At 33.6% G+C, this 26,105-nt stretch overlaps 1 protein-coding gene across 4 annotated transcripts in view; it reads left to right on the forward strand.

Annotated features, from left to right (window-relative positions):
- Positions 1 to 25,898, forward strand: part of RRM2B (ribonucleotide reductase regulatory TP53 inducible subunit M2B) — a 34,060-nt gene extending 8,162 nt beyond the window's left edge. For 2 of the 4 annotated variants that reach the window (XM_036876279.2, XM_057497855.1), the window contains 8 exons: positions 1,131 to 1,286; positions 4,917 to 5,033; positions 5,802 to 5,935; positions 6,357 to 6,451; positions 14,625 to 14,758; positions 18,637 to 18,741; positions 20,298 to 20,411; positions 22,101 to 25,898. In XM_036876279.2, coding sequence (XP_036732174.1) covers positions 1,131 to 1,286; positions 4,917 to 5,033; positions 5,802 to 5,935; positions 6,357 to 6,451; positions 14,625 to 14,758; positions 18,637 to 18,741; positions 20,298 to 20,411; positions 22,101 to 22,253 — 1,008 coding nt within the window. In that variant the 3' untranslated portion in view covers positions 22,254 to 25,898. The remainder of the gene's footprint in view (positions 1 to 1,130; positions 1,287 to 4,916; positions 5,034 to 5,801; positions 5,936 to 6,356; positions 6,452 to 14,624; positions 14,759 to 18,636; positions 18,742 to 20,297; positions 20,412 to 22,100) is intronic. The other 2 variants (XM_036876280.2, XM_036876282.2) reach the window with 2 other exon arrangements.
- The last annotated feature ends 207 nt before the right edge of the window (positions 25,899 to 26,105 follow it).

Genomic DNA, 26,105 nt, shown 5'->3' on the forward strand with positions numbered 1-26,105 from the left:
GGGAACAGCACAGTATATAAAAACTGGTTTCTACTTTCCAGAGCTCTCATGCCTTATATTGGGAGGTCTATACCTTCACACGGGTAGTTACAAAATAAGACAATCTGTATTACAATGGCAGTTTGCATGAAATGTGCAAGCCCTACCTGTATTTGTAGAGCCTCAGGCTTCGATTTTGGGTCTTTCTCTCATTTTGCATTGCCTTAGCCTCATCCTCAATTGCATACTTGCTTCAGAGAGGCATGAAGATTGGTGAAAGCAATGGTAAGGATGCAAGAACACGATGCCCTTATCACAGAATAGAGAGTTAGGAATCCAGATTTTAAACCTATCCCAGTAATCTTGATTTATACATTTTTAGCCTATTTGTATTTACTCATTCTCATGCACGGCATAACTCTTCTGATATTCTTGCTGACTGTTTAAAAAAAATACAGCACTGACCCTTGTTAGATAGAGAGCCATCATGGTTCTGAGCAGTGTGTATATAGGTGTACCTTCCTCAGTTTATTCCACAAAGCTTTGAGACAGCCCACAGTGAGACCATATACAGTAGTGTTAACATGTTAATAGCAATAACAAATTGGTATTTGGGAAGGTTTAGATGAACAAAGGCTGATAAATTGTTGGTAAGGAGTTTTTAGTAAGTACTATAATATTTCAGTTCAGATTAGAAAAGAAAACATCAGAATAAGAAAGTAGTTTATAACAGTATCCTATTCATGCCAGCATCCTATCTCTGAGAAAGGCACTAAAGGGACATTTTATTCACAAACTTAGAAATTTGCCCACCATGATGTTTATGGATCCAGTTTTGTTCTTATCCTCTAAGTAACAAAATGACAGTTTTCTTAAGTGCATATTATGCACCAGGCTCTATATAAAGCACTTTTAGTCATTGAAATTAACCTAGGAGATAGTAGTATTTTTACTGATGAGGAAACCAGGGCCCAGAGAAGTTACACAACTTCTTATGGCCACACAACTGACCAAGCACTACTCAGCAGCCACCGATAACAGAGAGGCTCCCAAATCTATGCTGTCTCCCTAACTCCCCCAGATATGTATTTAGATATGAATGAAAAGGAACTGTCTACACAAAATGGGTGTTTGTACTGTATTATTCCAAGAGGTTATCTTCAGATACCAACGAAAATGAAGCGAAATCAAATGAAGAGCCACTCCTAAGAAAGAGTTCTCGCCGATTTGTCATCTTTCCAATCCAGTACCCCGATATTTGGAAAATGTATAAAAAGGCACAGGCATCCTTCTGGACAGCAGAAGAGGTAAGTGGCATCAGCTTCATCAACAATTCTGTTCTGCAGTGCAGTGTTCACATCTGTTACAGGACATAGAAAAATTTTAGTTATAAGATAGACTGAGTAAGATGAGTTGTATGGGATAATGTTTGAAATTACTGAGGCTGTATACAATGTTCTCCAATGTTTTATGCTTTGACTACTGTCTGTGAACATGTTTCTTGCTGCAAAAATGTCATCTCAGTCTGCCAGGTTTTCACATCCAATATATTTGAGAACACAGACTTTTGGTTTGCTATGACCAAATAAGACTAGTCTTATGGTCAGCAGAATAAAAATTGCAGCTATAGCCAAAAAATGAAAGAATGAGAGCCTCAGGGTTTCAGTTGAAAGATCTATCCAGTTGTGCAAAAGGAGCTGTCACCCAGGCAGTGCACTAATATTCTGAGCTAATAGCCCACATTCAGTGTTCTGCCTAGTCTGGCCCTGCCCTCAGCCATGTTAAACCTAGCGCAGCTGCCCCCACATCATGTCCAGTTGGAGAATGCTTTCTGCATTTTCCACCTAGGTAGTGACTTGAACACAGCAAATTAGAAACACTTGCTAGTTTGGTAAGGACAGCTGGTCATCCAAGTGGTTGCTACGTAGTCTGACTGAACACATTAATAGTCATCATCTTTGTCTTCATCTTTGAATACAGTGGATGATACCTGCAGCGCACTCTTGCTCTGTGGGTATTTATCTATATAGATAGACATATTTGGATAGATATATTTGGATCTATCCATCTATTTACCTTTTTTTCAAGGGATTGATTTTATACAAGTGAACACATATTAAAAATGCAGGCTCTAGAGCCAGACTGCCTAAGTACAAATCCTGGCTCTACCACTTAATAGCTGTGGAACTAGGGACGTTGCTTAACCTGTTTGTTTATTCTCATTGGTAAATTGGGCTAATAGTACCTGGTTCATTGGGTTGTTTTGAAAATTAATGACAGTGATCTCATTGATGAGATATTTAGAATGTTACTTGTCACTTAGCACTAAATAAATGTAAGGTATTTTACACAGAATGGGGAAGATGTATACTAGAAATCAGAAGGCAACAATTGTTAAAGCTTCTACTATACTAATTTTACCCAATTATCCATCTGTTATATTTTACATTGTTACCCTCTTTGTTATATTGTAGTTAATATGTAGAGCAAAAAACCAAAACAAAATAAAAACCCAGTATTTTCAAATTGGGGCATAATGCTTGGTACACCTGACTGTTCCTAACTGTCTGTGGTTTTTAGAAAGTTTTTTGTTAGATATAGTTAAGAGAACAAATGGAGTACACAGCTAACTTTTTCATTTATCATGTCATTATTGTGATATTTGGGTTTCTTAAAATTCATTTGAAAATTACCTGCATCTTTTAGCAAATGTAATATGTTGTATTATGACTAAGAAACACTGATTTTTAAAAATTAAACAGATTGGTGCCTATTTTGTAGGCAGCTTATAGGAAGACTCAAATACATATTTTGAAGAGAAATCAAACACATTTCATTCTACATATTCTTAAGTTATGATTTAATCAACTTTAGGCTTCATTGTTTTATCAGTGCTTTAGCTTTATTCCTAAATATGGCCAATCATCAGAAATCTTGATTCAGAAGAAAAAGGTCTGGAATATGGGATTTTTCTTTTAAGGCTACTCAGGCAATTCTGATAGTTCAGAATCAATATTTAGATGGTGAAATTAATAATTTAGTCAAATGAGATAAATCTGGCTAGGATTTTGGGAATGGAAAATGATCAATCTTGTGTAAATAAAATGTATAAGACTTTTTGAAGCTAAGTGTTCAAAGAGGTAAGTTTAACATTCAAAAGTGAGATATTATGTTAAAATTTAATATCAGGATTATGTTACATAAAAGCCAGAAATATGTCTTTCAGTTAGTCCTGAGTTGAACTCTTAGTTGAAAAGGACCTGATTTTTAGCTTGCATAATTTAAATGATGTATGCAAATATATATTTACCTCTCCATTCCCCATTGTATCCCCAACACTTAACATAGTGTCTGGAGTGTAATAGGTGCTCAGTAAACATTTAAAAAAGGAAGTAATAAGAAAAAGGGTATTATGTCAACAAATGATGACAATGTTAGTCCTTTTTTGAATAGTCCAAGTGACCAGAGCTTTGTTAGAATAAATAGAAGATGGACAAAGGACAATTACAGACTTCAAATGCTTATGAGGTTCTTTTGAAACACACTTAAGAGATCTTCCTGCAGCAAAATAGTATCTACAAGGTACCCTTAAACACTGTTTTTAAATTGCAGAATCCACCAAATTCTAGAGTGCATGTCTCTAGTAATTCCAAGGACTAGTTCTAATAAACATATAAAAATATATTGCTATGCCCAAAGGAAGCCGTACCTATAAATTGCTTTAAAACCCAGGTTGTTAACCTGCCTGACACTACTTTCTGTGTGTTAGACTAACCTTCAGTGAAGCAGCAGTTAGGATTGCTTAACAGGTAGCTCATTATCCAATACTACAGTAAATATTATACAGTTGACCCTTGAAAAACACAGGGGTTGTTGCTGACCCCCCATGCAGTAAAAAATCCTTGTATAACTTTTTGACTCCCTTCAAAACTTAACTACCAATAGCCTACTGCTCACTGGAAGCCTAGCTGATAACATAAATAGTCAATTAGTACATATTTTTTATGTTATATGTATCACATACTATAGCCTTACAGTATTGTAAGTTAGAGAAAGTAAATGTTAAGTAGACACATGCAGTTCAAACCCATGTTGTTGGAAAGTCAACTGTATACAGTGTTAAAATAGTGGCTGCTGAAAGTCATTAGTTTATTCATCTCGGTTCCTTCTTCCCCCTTTTATCCCCTCCTTCACTTGTTCATGTCTCTATCCCTTAGTTTTATTGAGATATGATTGACATACAGTATTGTGTAAGCTTAAGGTGTGTAACATGTTGATTTGATACACATATATTTTACAGTATATTACAAGAAATAACCATTTCTTTTTTATGGTGAGAATAGATTGTGTTAATTTTAGTATTTTAAAAGTATATCCTGGTCAGCTTCCCAATTAACCAGAAGATGGAGTCCTTCATAATGTTTTTATTTTATTGTGTTCCTTTGTAATTGTCTTAGTCAGTTTGGGCTGCTATAATAATATCCTAGACCTGATGGTTTACAAGCAACAGAAATGCATTTCTCTCAACTCTAGAGGCTGGGAATTACCAAGGCTCTGGCAGATTCAGTATCTGGTGAGGTCCATTTCCTGTTTCATAGATAACCATTTACTCTCCTTGTCCTCAAATGACAGAAAGGGCAAGAGAGCTCTCTGAGGACTCTTTTGTAAGAGCACTAATCCCATTTATAAGGTCTACCCTAATGACCTGATAACCTCCCAAGGCTCTCCCTCTAAATACATCACATTGGGGATTAGGTTTTGGGATATGAATTTGGGGGGAGGGGGACACAAACATTCAGTCTGTAGTAGTAATGTTAACATTTTTTCCTTTCTCACTGGTAAAGAGATGTCCCTCTTTAACACTGGTGGGAGTTTTCCAAACATTTTGAGTAGAATTTAATTCCAAGTTAAAATTTTTGAAAATATTTTTATTTCAGGTTGACTTATCAAAGGATCTCCCTCACTGGAACAAGCTTAAATCAGATGAGAAATATTTTATTTCTCATATCTTAGCTTTCTTTGCCGCCAGTGATGGAATTGTGAATGAAAATTTGGTAAGATTTTTGTTTCCATTCAGCAGTTAAATGATGATAATGGCAGTAAAGAAATTAGATTAGGCCTGAAAAATGATGTCTAGGAAATAAACTAGATGTAGTTTAACTCTTAAAGATATTCTTCTGAAGTGTCAAGAGAAAAGGATACATTTCTATCATCTGGCCAGCAAAATAGAAATCAAGCATATTGGGACCAATCAAAATTACTCACAATACATGAACATGCATTTGATTTTTAACCTTAAATAGTAATCCTAATAGAGAACCTGCACCTTAATACCCTTCTGGAGCTCTGAAATAGAGCACTGAGTTCTGGCTCCCCATTTTAAAATTTATATTATGGTTGACCTGGAGGTATGCTTTTTGTTAAAGAGAATAAAAAAATAAGAACTTTCCTCATGAATTGGAAGGGCTTCAATAGATCTATCTACTGTTGGGGAAAAAAAAAAGACTTAAGGTCAATTTTACAAAGCAAAATAATCATTTCATTTCTGATAGATGCTCTACAATTTATTTGGCTTTATAGGGAGTATCTCCACCTAATAGTCAATTCATTTAATACTTAAGAATACTTTATGCAACTGATTTATTGCAGAGGGTTTATGGATAAACAGTACTGCTTAAGATAATCCATAAGGTCTTTCTGACCTGTTTGTGGCAAGACAGGCAGTTTTTAAGTGATAATTCTGGTTGGTGTACAGATTCTGATTTACAGTGTTTAAAGAGAGCCCACAGGATTGGATATACTTGTTTCCCTTATTTTCTTAGGTGGAGCGCTTTAGTCAGGAGGTGCAGGTTCCAGAGGCTCGCTGTTTCTATGGCTTTCAAATTCTCATCGAGAATGTTCACTCAGAGATGTACAGTTTGCTAATAGACACTTACATCAGAGATCCCAAGAAAAGGTATTACCACTGGGATTTTATTTACAAAGGTTTATCCTATTGCTTATGTTAAGAGCAGAAACTCCAAAACTAAGTGTTAGGGAAAGATGATTCAAATATAGAAGTTTAGGATTATAATGTTTTCTATTGCTTACTCATGTGTTTAAGAACCAGTTAATCTTTGGACATTGTATCTTAAAAACTGTTCATTAGCATATTGAATAATCGAATTCAGTCAGTCTTGAATCAGACCAGATCCAAACCACTAATTTGAATTTTACTTTCATTTCTCTGTTTTATGGACATGCAAAAATACAGGAAAACCACAGATCTGGTAGCATACTATAGAGTTGCAGTGATTGTTTCTGATTGGACTATGAAAATTTGTTCTGATTAAGAAAAGAAGTGAATAACTTCACCATTAATTCTTTTATTTTCACAGGGAATTTTTATTTAATGCAATTGAAACAATGCCATATGTTAAGAAAAAAGCAGATTGGGCATTGCGATGGATAGCAGATAGAAAATCTACTTTTGGTATGTAACTTTAATTTATATGTGATCAAATTTGCCTTGAATGATACAAGTGTAGTGTAACTATTAGGTACTAACAAAGTCACAGAATGGGAAAGGAGTACAAATGTCTCCATATGCACCTTTATTCCTAATAATTAGAAACTGGTGATTAAATAAATCTAAAGTTGTTGTCTATTCTGTTTAATAAGTTGAAAGTTGAAAAGTTGAGATGTCAGGGCATAATTACAGGTAAATAAAAGTCAGTCACATAGAACCTGCAAGAGTATTATGGCAGTCCATAGTTTGTTTCTGCTTTCAGGAGTGTTTATTTTAGGGATTTAAAGCAAGAGAACATTAACATTTTTCAGGGAACAAATATGTAGTTTAAAAAAAACTGAAGACCAGTGGACTCAACTAGGGCAAGAAATGGTTTGGAACAACAGGCTTTTTTGTCTCATAGGTAAGTTAAATGTAAACACATTTCTGGATGAGTTGAGATCCAATAACTTTCTGAAGAAGTGATTAACATTATATCTTATACATAGTTGCGCAATAAACATTCACTAAATTTAATTAAAATATTCAGTTATTTAATTTGAATAGTCTGAGTGCCTGTCTCATTCTTTCCTATTTCATAATTGTTGATCTTTGCTTTCTGGCTTTATTCATTATATGGGAAAGCAAGGCTCAAAATTTTTGGTCTCAGGACTCCTGCTCTTAAAACTTTTTAAGCACTTCAAAGTTATGCTATTTGTATGGGTTATTGATATTTACATATTAGAAATTAAAACCAAGAACTCTTAAAAATATTTATTAATTCATTTTTATTTATTAATTTAAAATAAACAATAATAACCCATTATATTTTTAAATAACATATTTATGAGAAAACACTATGTTTTCCCAAAAAATTATCAAGAAGAATGGTATAGTTTTACATTTTGCAAACTTCTTTAATGTTTGGCTTAATAGAAGACAGCTGGATTGTATCTGCTTCCACATTCAATTTGTTGCAGAATATTGTTCTAGTGGAAGTATATAAAGAAAATCCAGCCTCACTCAGTATGTAGTTAGAGAAGGGAGGACTATTTCACAAGGCTTTTCAGGATTATGTCAGGTGCCCTCTTGAAAACACCTCTATACACTCATGAGAGGATGGTAGTTAAAAAAAAAAATAGTGCCTTAGTATTATTATGAAAATAGTTTTGACCCTACAGACCTCCTTAGTCTATGGAGTTCCAGGGACTGCAGGTCCATACTTTGAGAACCAGTGATGTAGTATAAGGTATAGGCAAGAAGGTAGTATAACAGGGAAAAAACAGACATGTTTATATTACCTTCAGTTCATTTTGAGAAAGAGGAAAGTGGTGGGTCTCAATGTGCATAAAAATCATCCAAGAATTTGTGGGAAAACTCTGAAGAATCCTCGTCCCCACCAATGAGTGGTTTAGGAGGCCCAAGTAGGACTGAGGAATCTGCATTTTATACACAGCTGGTTTGAGAAGCACACTTGATAAACAGGATTTAGAACAGAAAGAAGGAAAATATCAAGGTGTTCAATGTATATTGAAAATATTAGTATGTTAGGTATTGATGGAAAATGATGAATAGGTTCACAGAAAGCACGTATTTCATCACACTTCCAAAGAAAGTAACCTAGAAGAGAGAAAATAGAGGATGGTAGTTACCATGTGACAACATAAAGGGCTCCAGTTAAATTCTCCATATTGCTTACTCTTAAGGCAAACCCATTTATGGTTCTGATTCAGGGTCTCAGAGGAAAGAACATGATCTTAAATAGTATATCAGGGAGTAGGATGGATGATGGGAAAGAGAAAGAGTGAAGAACACATCAGTGAATCTCTTCTTTGGGAGGGGAACTAAAAGATAATGACGTGGAAATATTCTTGGTTTGCTACACATCTATGTTCCCTTTAACCAGTTGGAGAAATGCAGTTTTATGAACTAATTGAGCTGCATGCACCATTAGTACCTTTTGGTTGACAAAGTGAGCTCTTTGACTGCCTGAGGGCTCTGCCTAGCAGTTTTGGTGACCTTGGTAACTTCTGCACTGAGGAGGATGCAGTCTAGCAACTATCTGTTCTTTCCTCATAACCAGAATCCTCTAATACTTTTAGCCAGTAAGAAGCTATGAATTCTCTTTTAAAAAACATTTGGTTTTTTTTGAAAGTTGGTATGTTATAAGGAGATTCAATTCCTGTAGAGCTAAAAATTCTTAATTATGTATTTGCTTAGCTTTAAAAAATTGAGATATACTACTTAGTTTTTTAAATATCTTAAAAGAACTTTAAAACATTAAATATACAGATTTAATCTTAATACATGCAGTGAAATTACATTTCAAACATCAAGAAAGGTATTAGTTATACACTCTTAGTGCATCACATCATACAGATCAGCTGCATCTTACATCCAGAAGCAACAGAAAACACATTCTTCTCAAGTGCATGTGGAACATTTTCCAGAATAGATTGTATGTTAGGCCACAAGTCTTAATAGACTTAAGAGGACTGAAATCATATCAGCCATCTTTTCTGACCGCAGTGGTATGAAACTAGAAATTATTACATGAAGAAAACTGGAAAATTCACAAAGGTGTGGAGATTACACAATATGCCCCTGAACTACCAATGGGTCAAAGAAGAAATCAGAAGAGAAGTAAAAAATAAAAAAATACTCATGACAAATAAAAATGAAAATGTAACATATATCAAAATTTGTGGGATGCAGCAAAAGCAGTTCTAAAGGGAAGTTCATAATAATAAATACCTACCTCAAGAAACAAGAAAAGTCTGAAATAAACAACCTAACTTTATAGAACAAGGAACAAGAAAAAGAAGAACAAGTAAAACCCAAATTTAGCAGAAGGAAGGAAATAACAAAAATCAGAGCAGAAATAAACCACTTAGGGACTAAAAAGACATTAGAGAAGATCAGTGAAACCAAGAGCTGCTTCTTGGAAAAGATAAACAGAACTGACAAATTTTACTTAGACTCACCAGGAAAAAGAGATAGAGAACTGAAATATAATCAGAAATGAAAGAGGAGATATTACAACTGATATCACAGAAACACAAAGAACCGTAAGAGACCATGATGAACAATTATATGTCAACAAGTTGGACAACCTAGAAGAAATGGATAGATTTCTAGAAACGTAGAACCTACTGAGACTGAATCATGATGAAATAGAAAATCTTAATAGACTGATTACTAGTAAGGAGATTGAATCAGTAATCAAAACTCTCTCAACAAATAAAGGTCCAGGAACAGAGAGCTTCACTGATGAATTTTACTAAACATTTAAAGAAGAATTAATACCAATCCTTCTCAAACCGTTCCAAAAAATAAAAGAGGAGGGAATTCTTCCAAACTCATTTTATGAGACCAGCATTGCCCTGAAACCAAAATCAGACGAGGACACAGGACACCACAAGAAAATAAAATTACAGGCCGGTGTCCCTGGTAAGCATGGATGCAGAAATCCTTAACAAATAATAACAAACAGAATTCAATAATACATTGATCATACACCAGGATCAAGTGAGATCTATTCCAGGGAGGTCCTGATGGTTCAACATCCACAAATTAGTCAATGTGATACACCATATTAACAAAATGAAAGATATAATTATATGATCATCACAATAGTTTCAGAAAAAGTGTTTGACAAAATTCAGCATCTGTTTATGGTAAAAACTCTCACCAAAGTGGTATAGAGGGAATGTACCTCAACATAATAAAGGCTATATATGACAAGCTCACAGCTAGTAGTATACTCAAGAATGAAAAGCTAAAAGTCTTTCCTCTAAGATCATGAACAAGACAAGCATGCCCACTGTCACCACTTTTATTCCAGATAATATTAGAAGTCCTAGCCAGAGCAATTAGGCAAGAAAAAGAAATAAAAGGCAGCCACACTGGAGAAGAAATAAAACTGTCACTATTTGCACATGACATGATATTATAAATTGAAAACCCTAAAGATTCTATCAGAAAAACTGTTAGAACTAATAAACTTGGTAAAGTTACAGGGTACAAAATTCTGTTGCATTTCTATACTCCAATAATGAAAGAAAAAGAGAAATAAGAAAACAATCCCATTTATAACTGCATCAAAAAGAATAAAATTCCTATGGATAAATTTAACCAAGGAGATGAAAGACCTGTATAGTTAAAACTACAAGACATTAGTGAAAGGAACTGAAGAAGACATAAATAAATGGAAAGACATTTTGTGCTCATGTTTTGGAAGAATCAGTATTGTTAAAATGTCTGTACTACCCAAAGCAATCTACAGATTCAGTGCAATCTCTGTCAAAATTCCAGTGGCATTTTTTCACAGAAATAAAACAAATAATCCTGAAATTTATAAGAAACCACGGAAACGCGGAATAGCCAAAACAATCTTGAGAAAGAACAAAGCTGGAGGCATCATACTCCCTGATTTCAAAGTATCTTGCAAAGCTATAGTAATCAAAACAGTATGGTATTGGCATAAAAAAAGACACCTAGATCAATGGAACAGAATAGAGAGCCCAGATATAAACCCACACATAAATGGCCAATTAATTTATGACAAAGGAGCCAAGAATATACAATGAGGAAAGGACAGTCTCTTCAATAAATGATGCTGGGAGAAGTGGACAGCCACAAGCAAAAGAATGAAACTTAGACCACTATTTACACTATGCACAAAAATTAACTGAAAATTTATAAAATACTTGAACATATGATCTGAAACCATAGAACTAAAAGAAAACGTAAGTGATAAGCTCCTTGACAGAGGTCTTGGCAATGATGTTTGAATCTGATAGCAAAAGCAAAGGCAACAAAAGAAAAATAAACAAGTGGCACTATTAAACTAAAAAGCTGCTGCACTAAAGAAAACTATCAACAAAATGAAAATGCAGTCTATTGAATGGAACAAAATATTTACAAATCATGTATCTGCTAAGGGGTAATATCCAAAATATATTTAAAAACTCATACAACTCAATAGCAAGAACAAAAAAATCTGGTTAGAAAACAAGCAGAAGATCTGAATAGACACTTTTCCAAAGAAGACATACGGATGGCCAACAGGTACATGAAAAGATGCTCAACATCACTAACCATCAATATAAATCAAAATCACAGGAGATAGTACCTCACACATATTAGAATGGCTATTAACCAAAAGACAAGAAATAGCAAGTGTTGGTGAGGATTTGGGAAAAAGGGAACACTTGTGTACTGTTGGTGGATATGTAAATAATTGGTGCAGTCCATATGGAAGACAGTATGGAGGTTCCTCAAAAGATTAAAAATAGAACTACCATATGATCCAGAATTTCTCTTCTGGGAATTTACTGAAAGAAAACAAAATCACTAATTCAAAAAGATCTATGCATCCCTGTGTTTACTGCAGCATTATTTACAATAGCCAAGTTACTGAAACAACCGAAGTGCTCAGCAGTGGATGAATGAATAAAGAAAATGTAAGACATACTCATATACACACAGTCAGCCATAAAAAAGAATGAAATTCTGCCATTTGCAACATGGATGGGCCTTGAGAGCATTATGCTAACTGAAATAAGTTAGAGAAAGACAAACACTATATGATCTCTCTTATACGTGGAATCTAAAAATACAAAAGAACTAAAAACCAGGCTCATAGATAGAACAGATCAGTGGTTCCCAGCGGTGGGATTGGGGAAGTTGGGTTGGGAGAAAAGGGTGAAGGGAGTTCAAAAGGTAAAAATAAAAAAATAAATAATAAATGGGCTCTTTGTGGTCTACTTGGAGAAATGTCTGTAATCAGAAAAGCAAATAGCAGGCTAATGTGTACATTTTTGGGAAAAAAGAATAAAGAACATTTCCATATTCCACACACACAAAAAAACAAAAAAGATCTAGAATTTCACATATTTTGTAAAAGATCCTGAGAACAAATTACACTGAGTATCATTTCAAAGAACAGTAAGCTTTATGCCAACTCAAAGAAAAGTTACATATATAAAGTTATATATATAAAAAATAGAGTTTCCTGGAATGGAAACATAAATTTGTACATCAAAAGAGTCCTTCATTATTTAGGGCAAAAATATTAGGACAAGAACTATAAACTCTGAATAAAACTATGAAAGGCAAAGTTAAAGGGAATATGGCAGAAATAAATTTATTAAAGAAAGAAGTATGTATTCTACTTTGCCATCTTTCAAACAAATCATGAGGCCTTTACATTCATTATAGCTGTTAGAAGAAATGTTTTGGAAAACTCTTCTTAGTTCACATTTATTCTTGAAAATTTGTAAAATTTACCCCTCATAATTCTTTAATCCTTTCAAAAAGAATAAACTTCTAGAACAATTTCTATTAAGATTTTCATTCTTTAGCATTCACATGAATGCATAGAATAGTTAAAAATTTTCCTCTTATTCACAAATTTGTATTATAGTGTAGTTCCCTTACAAATGTCAACATGAAATTGCCTTAATATCAGTGAAAAATATATCAATTGTAACTCCATTATCTCACTAATAATAAGATGAAAATATAGTGATCTGTATGTTAAACTAATGACAAATCTCCATCTTAAAAAATATAACTAGTCTAAGTTTTTTTGTTTTAAAGAGTCAGCATAGTGATTTTTTTTAATACCATATGTTTGGCATATACTAAAGATTTGCCTCAATTCACTTTACACAGTATGTACTCGATAAGTACTTACTTAATTTGTATTCTGTTTTTCAGAGTGACTTAAAATTGTGTCTGTAAAAATAAAATACTATAAATTTTTTTGATGTTTTGGGCTATTAATAAACAACTATTTGATATAATTAGTCTGTCTGATTTGGTATAAGATAATCAGGGAAAAGATCAAGGACAAACCAAAACACTACTTAGAGACAGCCTGAAATATTTAAATTTAGTTATCTTTCTTTTTGAAATTTAAATATTATAATTACCTTTTTCTGGAAGTTATAAATATTTATTCAGTTCCTGGATCAGATTTTAGCAATTTCCATAGAATGGATTGTAATATCTTTTATCATCTAGTGTTTATATCATTTCCATTGATTCAGTTCAGGACACATTTATTAAGCACCTGCTCTGTTTGGTCCTACAAGTACTGGGACACAAGCTATGATGTCATCTATGAAACAGGTCTATATTTGGTTTAAGCACTCAGCTGCCTTTATCTTACAGTCTTATATATCAAACCTTTCTCCCTAGACAGACACATATGTAAATATTTCTCTGGCACGTATGCAATGTGGTGACATTCTTTTGAGTTAGGCCTATAATCATCCCCTAGAGGTAGTGTTACAGATATGATGCCATTACAGACACTTTAGGAGATGGATTTCTACAAAGCCCTTGCCCAATAGTGAGTAACCTTTGAAATGGGGCCTTCTGGGTTTAGCAGAAGACAGTATTTTTACTTCTGTGATGGGATGTTTTATCCAATAGATAGGTTTATTATCTTCAACTGCATTTGTTTGTTTTTTTCTTTTTTAAATCACAGATTCATGGCAATATTTTTTTAAATGTTTATAGCTAACCTGTAGGATTTTTAGGCTTCTAAAAATATAAACTTCAGCAATCTCTGCTCTCCAACCTCCAAGACAGAGATATTTGTCATAAACTTTATCGTCTACTGTCCACTCCAGTACACAAATACACGTATATGCATACTGCACTCACAGAACTTGTAGTGCACAGATAAATCACCTCTTTTTGTGAGTATAGAAGGCTCTCTTTTGTTCAGATGCCAAGACATATAGGAGTCCAATGTCTGTCATAGGATTTGAAGAAACCATATATTTCATCTCTGTTAGGTAGAGATGGCAGATATCCTCTGAAGACCCTTGGCTGTGGCACTAATTTGTTTTTTGTTGTTGTTAGTCTCACTATTTTTTTTAAATTAAAATATCATTGAGTATGATGGTTTCATATAAACAAACAGTGGTTTCAACATTTGCCCATATTATCAAGTCCTCTCCCCCTCTATTGCGGTCACTGTCTATCAGTAGTAAGATGTTAGAGTCATTAATTGCCTTGGCACTAACTTGTTGACTTTGTTTCTTGGTGTAACTGTTGTGGTATTGTTATAAAAATATACATGTAAGCTTGAAAATATCTGCAATGTATATCCCAGAAAGTGCAACCATTTTATGTCTCCCAGGAGAAAGAGTGGTGGCTTTTGCTGCTGTAGAAGGAATTTTCTTCTCAGGATCTTTTGCTGCTATATTCTGGCTAAAGAAAAGAGGTCTTATGCCTGGACTCACTTTTTCCAATGAACTCATCAGCAGAGATGAAGTAAGGATGAAGTATTTCTTCTAGTTGTATTTGTATTCGTATTTGGTGTTTATTTTTATTTCCCCTGGAAAATGTTTATGGTGACATATATGCCCTGGTAACTAAAAGAAAATAGGAAATAATTTCTTCCTTGGGTTTTAAGACACTATTTTCTTCCTACCTCCAGCTGCTCCTCCTCAGTGCCTTCTGCTCATCCTTAAATACCATTGCATTCCTGGGTTCCCCCCTTGGCCTCTCTCCTTCACTGGCTCATCTTATTTATTCCCAGCTACCATCTAGATGCTTGTAACAACCAAAACTTTATCTTTAACTCAGGTACTCTGTCTTGAGTTCCAAACTGATATATTCAAGTGCAGGTTGGATGTTTTCTCCTGGAAGGCTCCACAGATACCTCAAACCTAGTATTTCAGAAATCAAACTCATGATCTGTCTCCCTAAATGTTTCTTCCTTCTGTTTTCCTTATTTCATTGAGTGGTGCTACCTTCTATCCAATCATCCAAATTTGAAATCTGGGAGTCATTTAAATCACTTCAGTTCTTTTTCAGCTACAGCCAGTGAAAAACTAAGCCTTGTCTCCCTCTGCCTGCCATACCTTCTCCATCTTTCCTTCCAGTTTTTTTCGTCTGTTGTTTACTTTTTCACAAATTGCAATTCAAAACTTTCCTGACCCAGTTAGGTAAAATTGGCTATTCTTTCCTCTAGGCATCCCTTTGAAACGTCAACCTGTCCCTGATTTAGTGTCAGTAAACGTATTGCGCTTCTTGCCTCCTCTCCTCTGCTAGGTTCTAAGCTCCTCAAGCACAAAAACCTTGTCTTTTCTCAGTGTTTGAGTCTATCTGTCTCAGCCACTCTGTTCACATTTATTGACTACATTAATCCTGACCCCTAAACTTATTTCTAAGTGACCTTGTCAAGTTACTTAGCTTCTCTAAGCCTCACTTTCTTCAACTATAAACCTTAACAGGGTTTTATTAAAATACAATGAAATACTATGAAAATGCCTTATTTACTTTTTGTTTCATGTCTTTAAGTTTCCAGTAATTTTTATTATAAATGTCATATGTCATTTGAGAGAATTAAAAGAATAATATCACTCAATCTCAGAAACAGAGATAACCACTTTTAGTATTTAATTGTATTTCTTTTGAGTGTTCTACATTTAAATCTACATAGATATGTACAAATGTATTTTTACAATTCAAGATATTCTGCTTTTTTCATACTTTACAAGCTGAGATATTCTTTTTTTCACTTAGAATATTGTGAGCATTTTTCTATGATATTAAGCATTTTTGGGAAACAGTTTTGTTAGATGTATAATATTCTAATGAATGAACGTATCACTAATTTGACTATTCCATATTTAGAAATTTAAGTTGTTTCCAGGTTTTTTGTTTGTTTTGCTATAATGTAAAATGAATATCTGTGTATATAAACTTTGTCCCAATTTCATATTTTTCTTCTAAGCTGAATTCCCTAGTAGTAGAATGACTGAACTATAAGATAAGAACATTTTAAAGGTCATTCATACTTTGTTTGCACATTTCTTCCCAGAAATTGTGTAGCAATTTGCAGCTCCACCTAGCAATGTATGAACATGTCTTTTTTTATCATACCCTCACCAGAATTCAGATTTATGTATTAAATGTGACATTTTTTTATCTCTGGTTTCTTGACATGTTTTATCTCTGTTTCTTAGATTGGACATTTTTTTCATAATGATATTAGTCATTTGCATTTTTTTCTGTGTTTACCTATTGTCTTTTGCCTCTATTTCTGTTGGTATACCCAATGCACAGTGATTAATTGAGCTCTTTCAATAAGTATTTATTTATTGAATTTGTTATATCTATTGCATGAAAATAGGAATTTTGTTATATTTATTGCAAATATTTTCCCAGTTTTTCCTTTGTTTTTTAATTTTGTTCTTTTAAAATACAAAAACCTGAAATTTATGTTATTTCCAGAGGTGAATTAAATAATCACACATATTTTCCTCTTAGCTTTTTAACATGTAACTCTCTAATACCATTGGAATTTGTTTAGTGTAAGTATAGAATTTGGTATAAATATAGTGTAGGATAAGTTAGAATTTAATTTATTTTTATTACACACACTCTTGGGAGGTTTTTCCAGTTTAATCCATCTTTCTCCATTGACTTGTGATGATTTTTTTTATTATCTATTCAGGCTTTAAGTATACTAAAATCTGTTTCATTAACCTGTCTGTTAAATTTCATGGCATAACAAACTTTTAATTATTTTAGTTTTTTATATTTTGTTAAATAGTAGGATATATCTCCTAACTTTCCTATTTAAAGTGTTCTTACAAGATTCTGCCCACTTATTCTTCCAGGTTAACTTTCAGTTGAAATATATTTGACATAAAATATTGTGTAAATTTAAGGTGTACCTGTTAATTTGATATACTTATATATTGTGATATGATTGCCATTGTGGGGTAATTAGCACCTCTATCATGTGACGTAATTACTCTTTCTCTTTAGTAGTTGGAATAATTAAATTCTAGTCTTAGATTAATTAAAAAATTTTTTAAACTAAAAACACTTCCATTGGGATTTTGATTGGAACTGCTTTAAACCCCAAAGTTAATTTTGTTCACTTATTGACTTAGTAATACAAGTGCCTACCTTTGATTTACTCATCTCTGTAATAAGTAGCTAGCTGTCGGTTCTAATCAACACTTTCTTTTAATACCTTTTAGAAGTTTATTTGAAATTCAGCCTTTGGTAATTTGAAGTAATCCTCTTGAGTCAAGCCTGGGAAAAATGTTTCATCTGTAAATCTTCTAAGATTAGCTGTTCAGAGAGTTTTTTTCCTGATGGTTTCTTCTGGGAATGACAATTATGTAAATAACCCTTGAAATACCGCCTTTGATTTAGTCTTCTACTTCAATTGTCTTTGGTTTTTTGTTGACTTATTTAGAAAAACCTAAGCAAACTCTGATTTGTAATCCCTTAAATTGCACATTCCCTCCTCCTCCTCTCCCTTCGTGAAGAACTTTGTAGTTTAGAAATGTTAATTGGCTGCTTGGTGTCAGTCTTTGTTAATTTTGTTTGGAACATCATAGTCTTTATGTATCTGGCCTCTTTCTCTTTTTTGTTTTGACTTTTTTGAAATTTTCTTCTGTTGTTTTCAGCTTTATACAATCTGTTCTGTGTTTTGGAATTCTGATTATTGTAGGTCGAATCTCTTTGCTTTGTTCTCCAGTTATTTAAGATTCTATACTATTTCTTGTATTTGCAGAACCATGCTGTTCTCACGGTGTTTCACAAGTTTCTTTCTTTAAGTTATCTGCAATGTTATTTCTGTTTTATATAGCTTCAAATTGTATTTTTAATTCTTCAGTTTCTTTCATTGCACTGAATTCATTCTTATCCTGAGCCATTCTTATTTAATAAAAATGTTGTCTTTTTGATATCTCTGAGTTTCACCTGTTCTTTAAATACTTATTTTCATCATTTCTTAACATTTTTAGACATTAAAAATGAGTGACTTTGCATTTCAGTTTTCCTTTTTTTTCCTTTCCAAGTGCTTTGGTCGCAGATTTTTTGTTGTTGTTAATTAATTCTTCTTTCATGTTGATGAACCAATATTTGTTGGCACTGAAAAAATTTCACATATTGTAAAGGGCATGTTAATGAGGTTTGAAGGAAAGAAGCTCCTGGCCCTGTTACTCCCTCTTCTATCTTCCAGAAGTTCTATGTTGCATTCCTAGAACCTACTTTATGTAATGCTTGACACATCACTACATAAAAAAAGCGGATTAAATGTTATTCATTTTTTTCCTTTTTTTGAAAAATTGGAATTTAATGATTAAATATTCTTTGACATTGGTATCTTTCTTCTATTTTAGGGTCTTCACTGTGACTTTGCTTGCCTGATGTTTCAGTACTTAGTAAATAAGCCTTCAGAAGAAAGGGTCCGGGACATCATTATTGATGCTGTTGAAATTGAGCAAGTAAGCAGGGAAGCTTATATGATTAGCACATCTCTCTTTCTCTGATGTTTGTACCAATATTGCATTAGATTGACTCAAATGAAGTTGCCATTTTGTTGGTCAAAACAAATATCAGCAATTCTGTATTCTCAACCTGACCATACAAATGAATGATATTGCAATTATGGTATCAGTTTATAATTTGGCTTATAAGTATTGCATACATATTAAGGTTTTATGTTTCTGAAGTCTGTCTCAGAACTATTTTTCTGTCTCATTCATCTGTCAACTTTCATGCCATAACAAACTATTGTAATTACTTTATATTTTTTGATTTTGCTACAGAAGTGGAGTGGTGGTTTCTTTTTGTTCTGTATTCTCAAAAACCTAGCAGCCTATCTATCTCGAAGCATGCAACAAATGTTTATAGAATGAATAAATGAATGAATTAATGAATAGTAAAACTTAATTTATATCATATAACAATCTCTAACTAGAAAGACCTAGATGGTCTTCATGTTTTCTTCATTTGAAAGAATGGGTTTAAAAGTAAAATAATTTTTTAAACCTTCTATAAAAATACTGCATAGTTTAACAGCCATAGTTTTCATAGGAGGGGAAAAGGCATAAAATGCGTTTGGTATCTTTAATCATTGTGAGAACTAAATCCAAGTGGTTAATGTTTTTATTTTTCTTCTATTAACTCTTTACTGCAAGGGTATCTCCCCGCGACCCTCCTTACCCAGAATGACTCAGGAGACACAGGCCCACGCAAGAGACTTCATTATCTGAAGGAGAGAGTGGCTGCTCCAGAGGGAGTCGGGGGGGGGTGGGGGGGGGGGAGAGAGAGAGAGCAGCGGGACAGAGAGACAGAGACAAAGAGAGAGGGCAGCTGAGAGACAGACGGAGACCGAGAGAGAGGGTAGCAGCGTGGTGCCTTTTATTGTGGCGGATCCCCTCGGCCTGTTGCTTTGGGGGAGGGTCGGGATGTTTAGAGATAAGGTGGGGGAAGCCCAGGCAAGCCCCAGGCATAATTCTCTCCCGCTTATGTGCTTGGGACCATGGGGGTAAATGGAGGATAAATTACTATAATCTTACATTTACCACTGTCTTTTAGTGTAGTTGGGAATTCAGTTTAACTTCTAACACCCAGATCATTTCTTTCTTTCTCATTTTCTCTGTTTATTTTGTTTTCTCTCTTTCCCAACTCCCTGATTCCTCACAGTGATCAGCTTTGGTGAATCTTTTTCTAGATTTTTCAAAACAAAGTATCTCCTCTTTCTTCTACTGAGAAAGCATATGAATGCAGGTCATACATGTGCTACTTTTTAAAATACCAGTTATTTGATAGTCTCAATCTATTTTGGCTATTTGAGAATGTGAAAGATTGTGAATTGTAATACTACAAACATTGTTAAACGGACATTGTCATGTTGAAAGAGTTTATCCTAGTGTACTTTCCTTGAACAAGATCAATGCCTTAGGAGATTATTAAAACTAAAACCTCCTTTTTATTTGGAAAATACATATTTATTGTTCTGTCTTGTGCTTTTATTCTGCCTCTGTTCTTACCTCAGGAGTTTTTAACAGAAGCCTTGCCAGTTGGCCTCATTGGAATGAATTGTGTTTTGATGAAACAGTATATTGAGTTTGTTGCTGACAGATTACTTGTGGAACTTGGATTTTCAAAGGTATACGTGTTTAAAATGTACTACTACTACTTGAAATGTAGTCACGTAGGGCCACTAAAACATTTGTAACATACAAGTGTGCTTTATAAAATATCCATGACAGCCTTGTTTTCCATGAAAAAATTGGTTTTACAAAATCTTTTGTATCTTAAAATAAATTCATAACGTTTTGACTCCTTGAACCCAGTTGCCTTTAAGTTACTTCTGTTGTTTTGTTTATCAGAGATAGTGTACCTGAATTTCATGAAGAAGTGTGCTTGCACATGACTGAACAAATGGAAGCTGCAGCCAGACTAACTGGGTTTGAATTCTGATTCCTCCATTTCCTAGCTGTGTGACGTTAGGCAGGTTGCCTAACCTGTCTCAGTTTTCTCGTCCATAAAATGACAATAATAATAGTAATGCTTATCCCAAAGGATTGTTAATGAGTTGGTATATTTAAAGCACTTAAAATAGTGTCAGACATGGAATAAATGCACAAAAGAGTGGTTATGTTATATTCAGCATAAGTGAACCATTCATAGAACTTTATACTATGTACGGTACCATGGTAATTAGAAATGATAGGTTTTGATTTCTTAGCATGGAAATGAAAGTTTAAATTGTATTTAATGAGAAGCCTTATGAAATTCATTATGCTGGGGTAATCAATACTTTTCTTGGTAATGCAGTTATATTCAGGTAACCACAGAAATACTACAATGAAAGAGTCAGGTGAGGCAAAGGTTTTTTGCAAGGTAAACTGTATTGTATAGTTGCAATCTTAGTTGCAAGATTCTCTTTATGCTTACTGATAATTAATGAGAGATCAAATTATAATTATATTAATATGACCTTTTAAATCCTTATAAACTGTGTATTAAAAATTATATTTGTTCCTAAGTTATACCAATATGTTTCTTATAGGGAAATGAATTTGCTTATTTAAACGTTGAAGTGAATTCACTATCCTTTAACCTACCACCATATCCTCACACCCTCGTATCCATGTTCTCCTGATAATAGCAATTATTCATAATTCCTGCTGGAATACTCCTAAATTTAAAAACTCTCTTTTATTGTTCCTCATGAGTCATTGAAATGTCTCATAGTTTCCATCAACCTGTATCTTCAGGTCTGCTTCTTGAACTCAGAAGCAGCAAAAAACTTCTTGTCACCATAAGCCCTACTTTTGTTTGGAGACATCAGTGGATAGCATTTATTCTGTCTTCCCTCATCATGGTGCCTTAACACCAATGTGTTGATTGTCTGTTCTCTTATGAACTAAGAAACATATTTAGGTTCACTATACATTGCTGGTAATTTAATATTTTGTAGTATCATGCATATGTGACTACTTAATGCTAATAGTAGTGAAAAATGCCTATAATATCTATGGTGTATTTGATCTCTAGCTGCAAAAACATTTTAATTTCATTGGTGTTGAATGGTTAATTTTCTGAAATAATCTTTTTTTCTTCTTTCTGTTTCTTAGAATATCAGAGATGTTACTATAGTTTCTTGATGAGGTTAATAGGTGATCTCAGTTATCTTAAAATTTATTGGCCTTGAATGCCTCCAGGACCTCAGAGAATTGATCCGAGACAGGTGCTGAGAGGACTGCATTCTGTTTTGGTTACCTGTTGCTCTCCTTGTAGGATATAATTTGGTTTCTTCAGAATGTCTTATAACATTTCTTTTCTTTTTCAGGTTTTTCAGGCAGAAAATCCTTTTGATTTTATGGAAAACATTTCTTTAGAAGGGAAAACAAATTTCTTTGAGAAACGGGTTTCAGAGTATCAGCGTTTTGCAGTCATGGCAGAAACAACGGATAATGTCTTCACCTTGGATGCAGATTTTTAAAACCCTCCCTATAACTAAAAATTGGTAAATGGCAGTTTATTTTTCTTTTCTAAAAAACTTAAGTGTCTCCTTTAGGGAATAGGAGTTTGCTCGAAAGGAATCCCAAACCAAATTTCAATCAAGTTGAATTTATATAAATGCACTCTAATTTTCCTGTTTAACACCCAGAGTGACCTAAATGATTTTGCTTTGTCACTAGAATGTAAGAAGGCATTACACAGTGGTTAAGAGCAGGACATGAGGGATCAGATATGAGTTTGAGAATCTGTCCTTAATTGACTCTCAGCAAGTCAGTTAATCTCTCGAAACCTCAATACTTATCTTTAAACTGAATGTAATAGTAGATCCTAAATTCATAGAGTGGATATGAGGGTTAAGGCACAAAATAAGTGCTTAGCCAATACAACCACCACCATCACCACTATTACTTCTTTTTATTATGTTAATAGTGTTCATTGTAGTGGTAGTGTGATAAAATGCTCCCATCTTCTCAAAGTAGTTGTGATTCTAGGTCCTAAGATCTGGAATTAGATCTTTATAGTTTTAATGTTTGAGAAAAAATACAAAGATTTCCTAAAAATGATTATAATTCTCATTAACTTGAGAATAACTTCTTTTAGTTCCTTAGTGTGTAGTAAAGGAAACTTATTTCCTAGTTGCTTTGGTCAAGATCTTTATGGAGTGGAATCCAGGAGGTTATCCTGGTAGTTGAGCTTGTCAGCAAAATGATTCCACTCTTTCAAAAATTAAAAAGATAATTATTGCCAGATGTAGTGGAATGTTTAAAGCCAGGGTAAATTAGCTAGAATAGCATTTCTCAAAGAATTTTCTAAGAGCTTTTAACCCCTCTAGATATTTCATGGGGACAAAACAGGATGCTGTGATCAAATGAGTTTGGGAAATGCTGTATGCTCGATTCTTCTTTAGAATGTCTAGTCAGTACATTGAAGACTGAGATATTATACTGTATATGTAAACTTATTTCCCCCTGCATATTCCAAACTTAACACAGATCTGTTTTTTACCTGTTAACATCTACCTAACTAGTAATCCTCAGACTGTACTTTGGAAAAAGCTGACCTAGAACCTTTTTATACGTAAAGGAAGGACTTGTGGACTAAGCAGAGGGGAACCTGGTAGTAATTTTTGAGCCATTTCAAATTTGTGCCAAGCTGAGTAATGAACCTCTGATTGACCTCAGCCTGTGTTTCTTTAATACTCTTGACACCCTTTTATGCTATTAGAATATAGAGTTCTTTTAATGGAACTCTGCACATTGCCTGATAGCAGAGGGCAAGAGAGATGAAGGTCTCGGCAGAGGAGGCTAGGAAAGGCCAGGAGCCAAGGTCTCTGTTAGGAGGTAGAGTGAGCCCCAGAAAGCAGTGTGATTCCCCACTCACAGCAAACTACTTCATAAAATTCTAGAAGCTAAAATTTAGAGATTTTCTCTCTCTCTCTTTTTTCCTCCATTCATTACACAGTGACCTAATTCACTAAAACTAAGGGTTCTCAAGTAGATGCAAAAGGAGCAGGCCATAACTTTGTTAGAGAAAATATTGAAATTTGAGATATTTTGGCTTATGCTAATACTATTATTTGTTCAGTGCTTGATAGTTTGCCAAGTGTTTTTATATCATCTCATTTGATCTCACAACGCCTTTACAAGCTTGACAGAGCGGCTAGTATTGAAATTTTACCAATGGGAGACAGTCTCAGAGAAGTGAAGTGACTTAGCTAAGATCTGCTCATATCATTGTCCCTATAGTATAGTTATTTTTTCTTTAGAGGTTACCATCTTTCTTATATTTAGTCTTTGTATCCACCTTGGTTTGATTTTGTCTGTTTCCTCATTAAGTATCACAGACTTTAATTAAGGGAGGACATCACATTAATTGAAGTATCAAAGAATCATAAACATTTTAGCCATATTTAGGTAATATGTTCAAAGACACTTATCTACTGCCATATAAAAACTTAACATCAAAATTGACAATACCTGTAATGTCATCAGAATGAAAGAAAAAAGTTTTACAGCACATATTCCTTTTATTTTGAATCCAAATCTTATAGGTAATGACAGGTGCCTTAATATGAAGCTTATCTATAGTAGCAATAAACTTACTGTATAGAAATGAAGAATTAATACTGAAATACTGGATTTTTTATACACTGGTTTATTATATTCAGTATTCTCTACCCTTTTCCAGGCCTTCAACTTGCTTATTTATTTATTATATTTAATATTTTAGTTCTTAATTCTTAAGGAATTAAGGAGTTGAAGAATCTCTTTCTAATATCTTGTAGGTAAAGAAAAAATTCAGGTATGTTTACAACTCTTTTTTTAACAGCACATATATTTAAATCATTGCTATAATAAAGTTAAGTTCATTATTTAGGAACATAAAAATATGTGTCCTATCATATATTGCACTTATAAAAAATGTGCCATTGTAGTAGGTATAATTACGGCCTGGAAGGACTTGGGAGGACAGTTTGACCCAATGCTTTCAGACAGGGTTGCTTTGCTGTCCAATTACATGCAGTAATAAACAATTATTCTACAATATAAGCTTACCTCAGTCATGTCTTGATATGTGAATTTTTGTAGTTGTCTCATTTTGGACTATACAAATGTTTCTGCTGCTTTTGCCATTTGATTTTTCATGTGTTCATGAAAAGAAGTGGTGATTGAGCATTGAAGACAAGTAGTGACTCTATAGCATCTTACTATGTTGATGGACAGGGATTGTAATGGGTGTTGGGGGGGACTTGATAATATGGGTGAATGTAGTAACCACAATGTTGCTCATATGAAACTTTCATAAGATTGTATATCAGTGATACCTTAATAAAAAAATAGTGGTGATTGAGCAAGCAGCAGTTCACATATTTAAAAAAATTATTTAACATTGGAATTTTGCATTTTATATTTTAGATACACTAACATCACTTATCATAGAATTCTCAAATTGCATTTGTACAGATTCTGCTAAGGGCTAACTGTCACTAACTGATTTTCAGTGATAACGAAATCTGCCAACAGGCTGCCTGAAAGCCAGTTTAGTCCTACAATCAGGTATTATGTTTTTGATGTAAAGTGAGTAGATTAGTAGCCAATTTAGGAACCCCTCCTCAGCAGAATCTGAGTGACACAGAAGTGAAATTTGTTGTTTTTCCCCACCCTTTAAATGGTCTGCTCCTTTTTAGACAGCTGCTAGTTTGAAGGAAACCTAATATTCCTGAGGCCTTAGGAAGAAAGGATCGATTTAAGCCTTCAGTTTTCAGACTTAATACTGTTAAAGAAAATATAGATGAAAATGGAAAGCTAGGGAATGATTTTTTCTTTTGTATGGATAAAAATATAACAATTCAGTCTTGAAATGTATAAGATTTATTTATGCATTTGACTGTTTTACAACTGTGTTTTGATTTTTTCAAATGTTCGATCATTTTAGCAAAGTTACTTGGTATCTACTGTGTATGTAGAAAGCTTTACTAGGTGTGATGTACTGAAATGTTTTTTGTTAAAATACATTATGGTCAATCAACCAAGTCTGCATATATAGAATATGGTTTTTATCAAAGAAATGAGTTGTTTTGTTATTTTTGGGGTTTAATATATTGAAATAAATTGTATCATAGCTACATCATTTTATGTATGTTCTTTTTGAGTAACAGTGTTTCTTTGTAAGTACAGAGGCCTCCCTAATCAAGGAAAGTATATATTTTCTACTTGTATACACAAATAAATACATATTGGTAGTACTTTGTTCAGGTAACAACTATGCCCCATTGTTCTTTGACCTAAGTGGGATCCCCCAGTCCTCTTTCTCATCTACTTTCTTGCAGTCC

Source organism: Manis pentadactyla, chromosome 3 (assembly GCF_030020395.1).
Source record: "Manis pentadactyla isolate mManPen7 chromosome 3, mManPen7.hap1, whole genome shotgun sequence".
Taxonomy (NCBI): Eukaryota; Metazoa; Chordata; class Mammalia; order Pholidota; family Manidae; genus Manis; species Manis pentadactyla.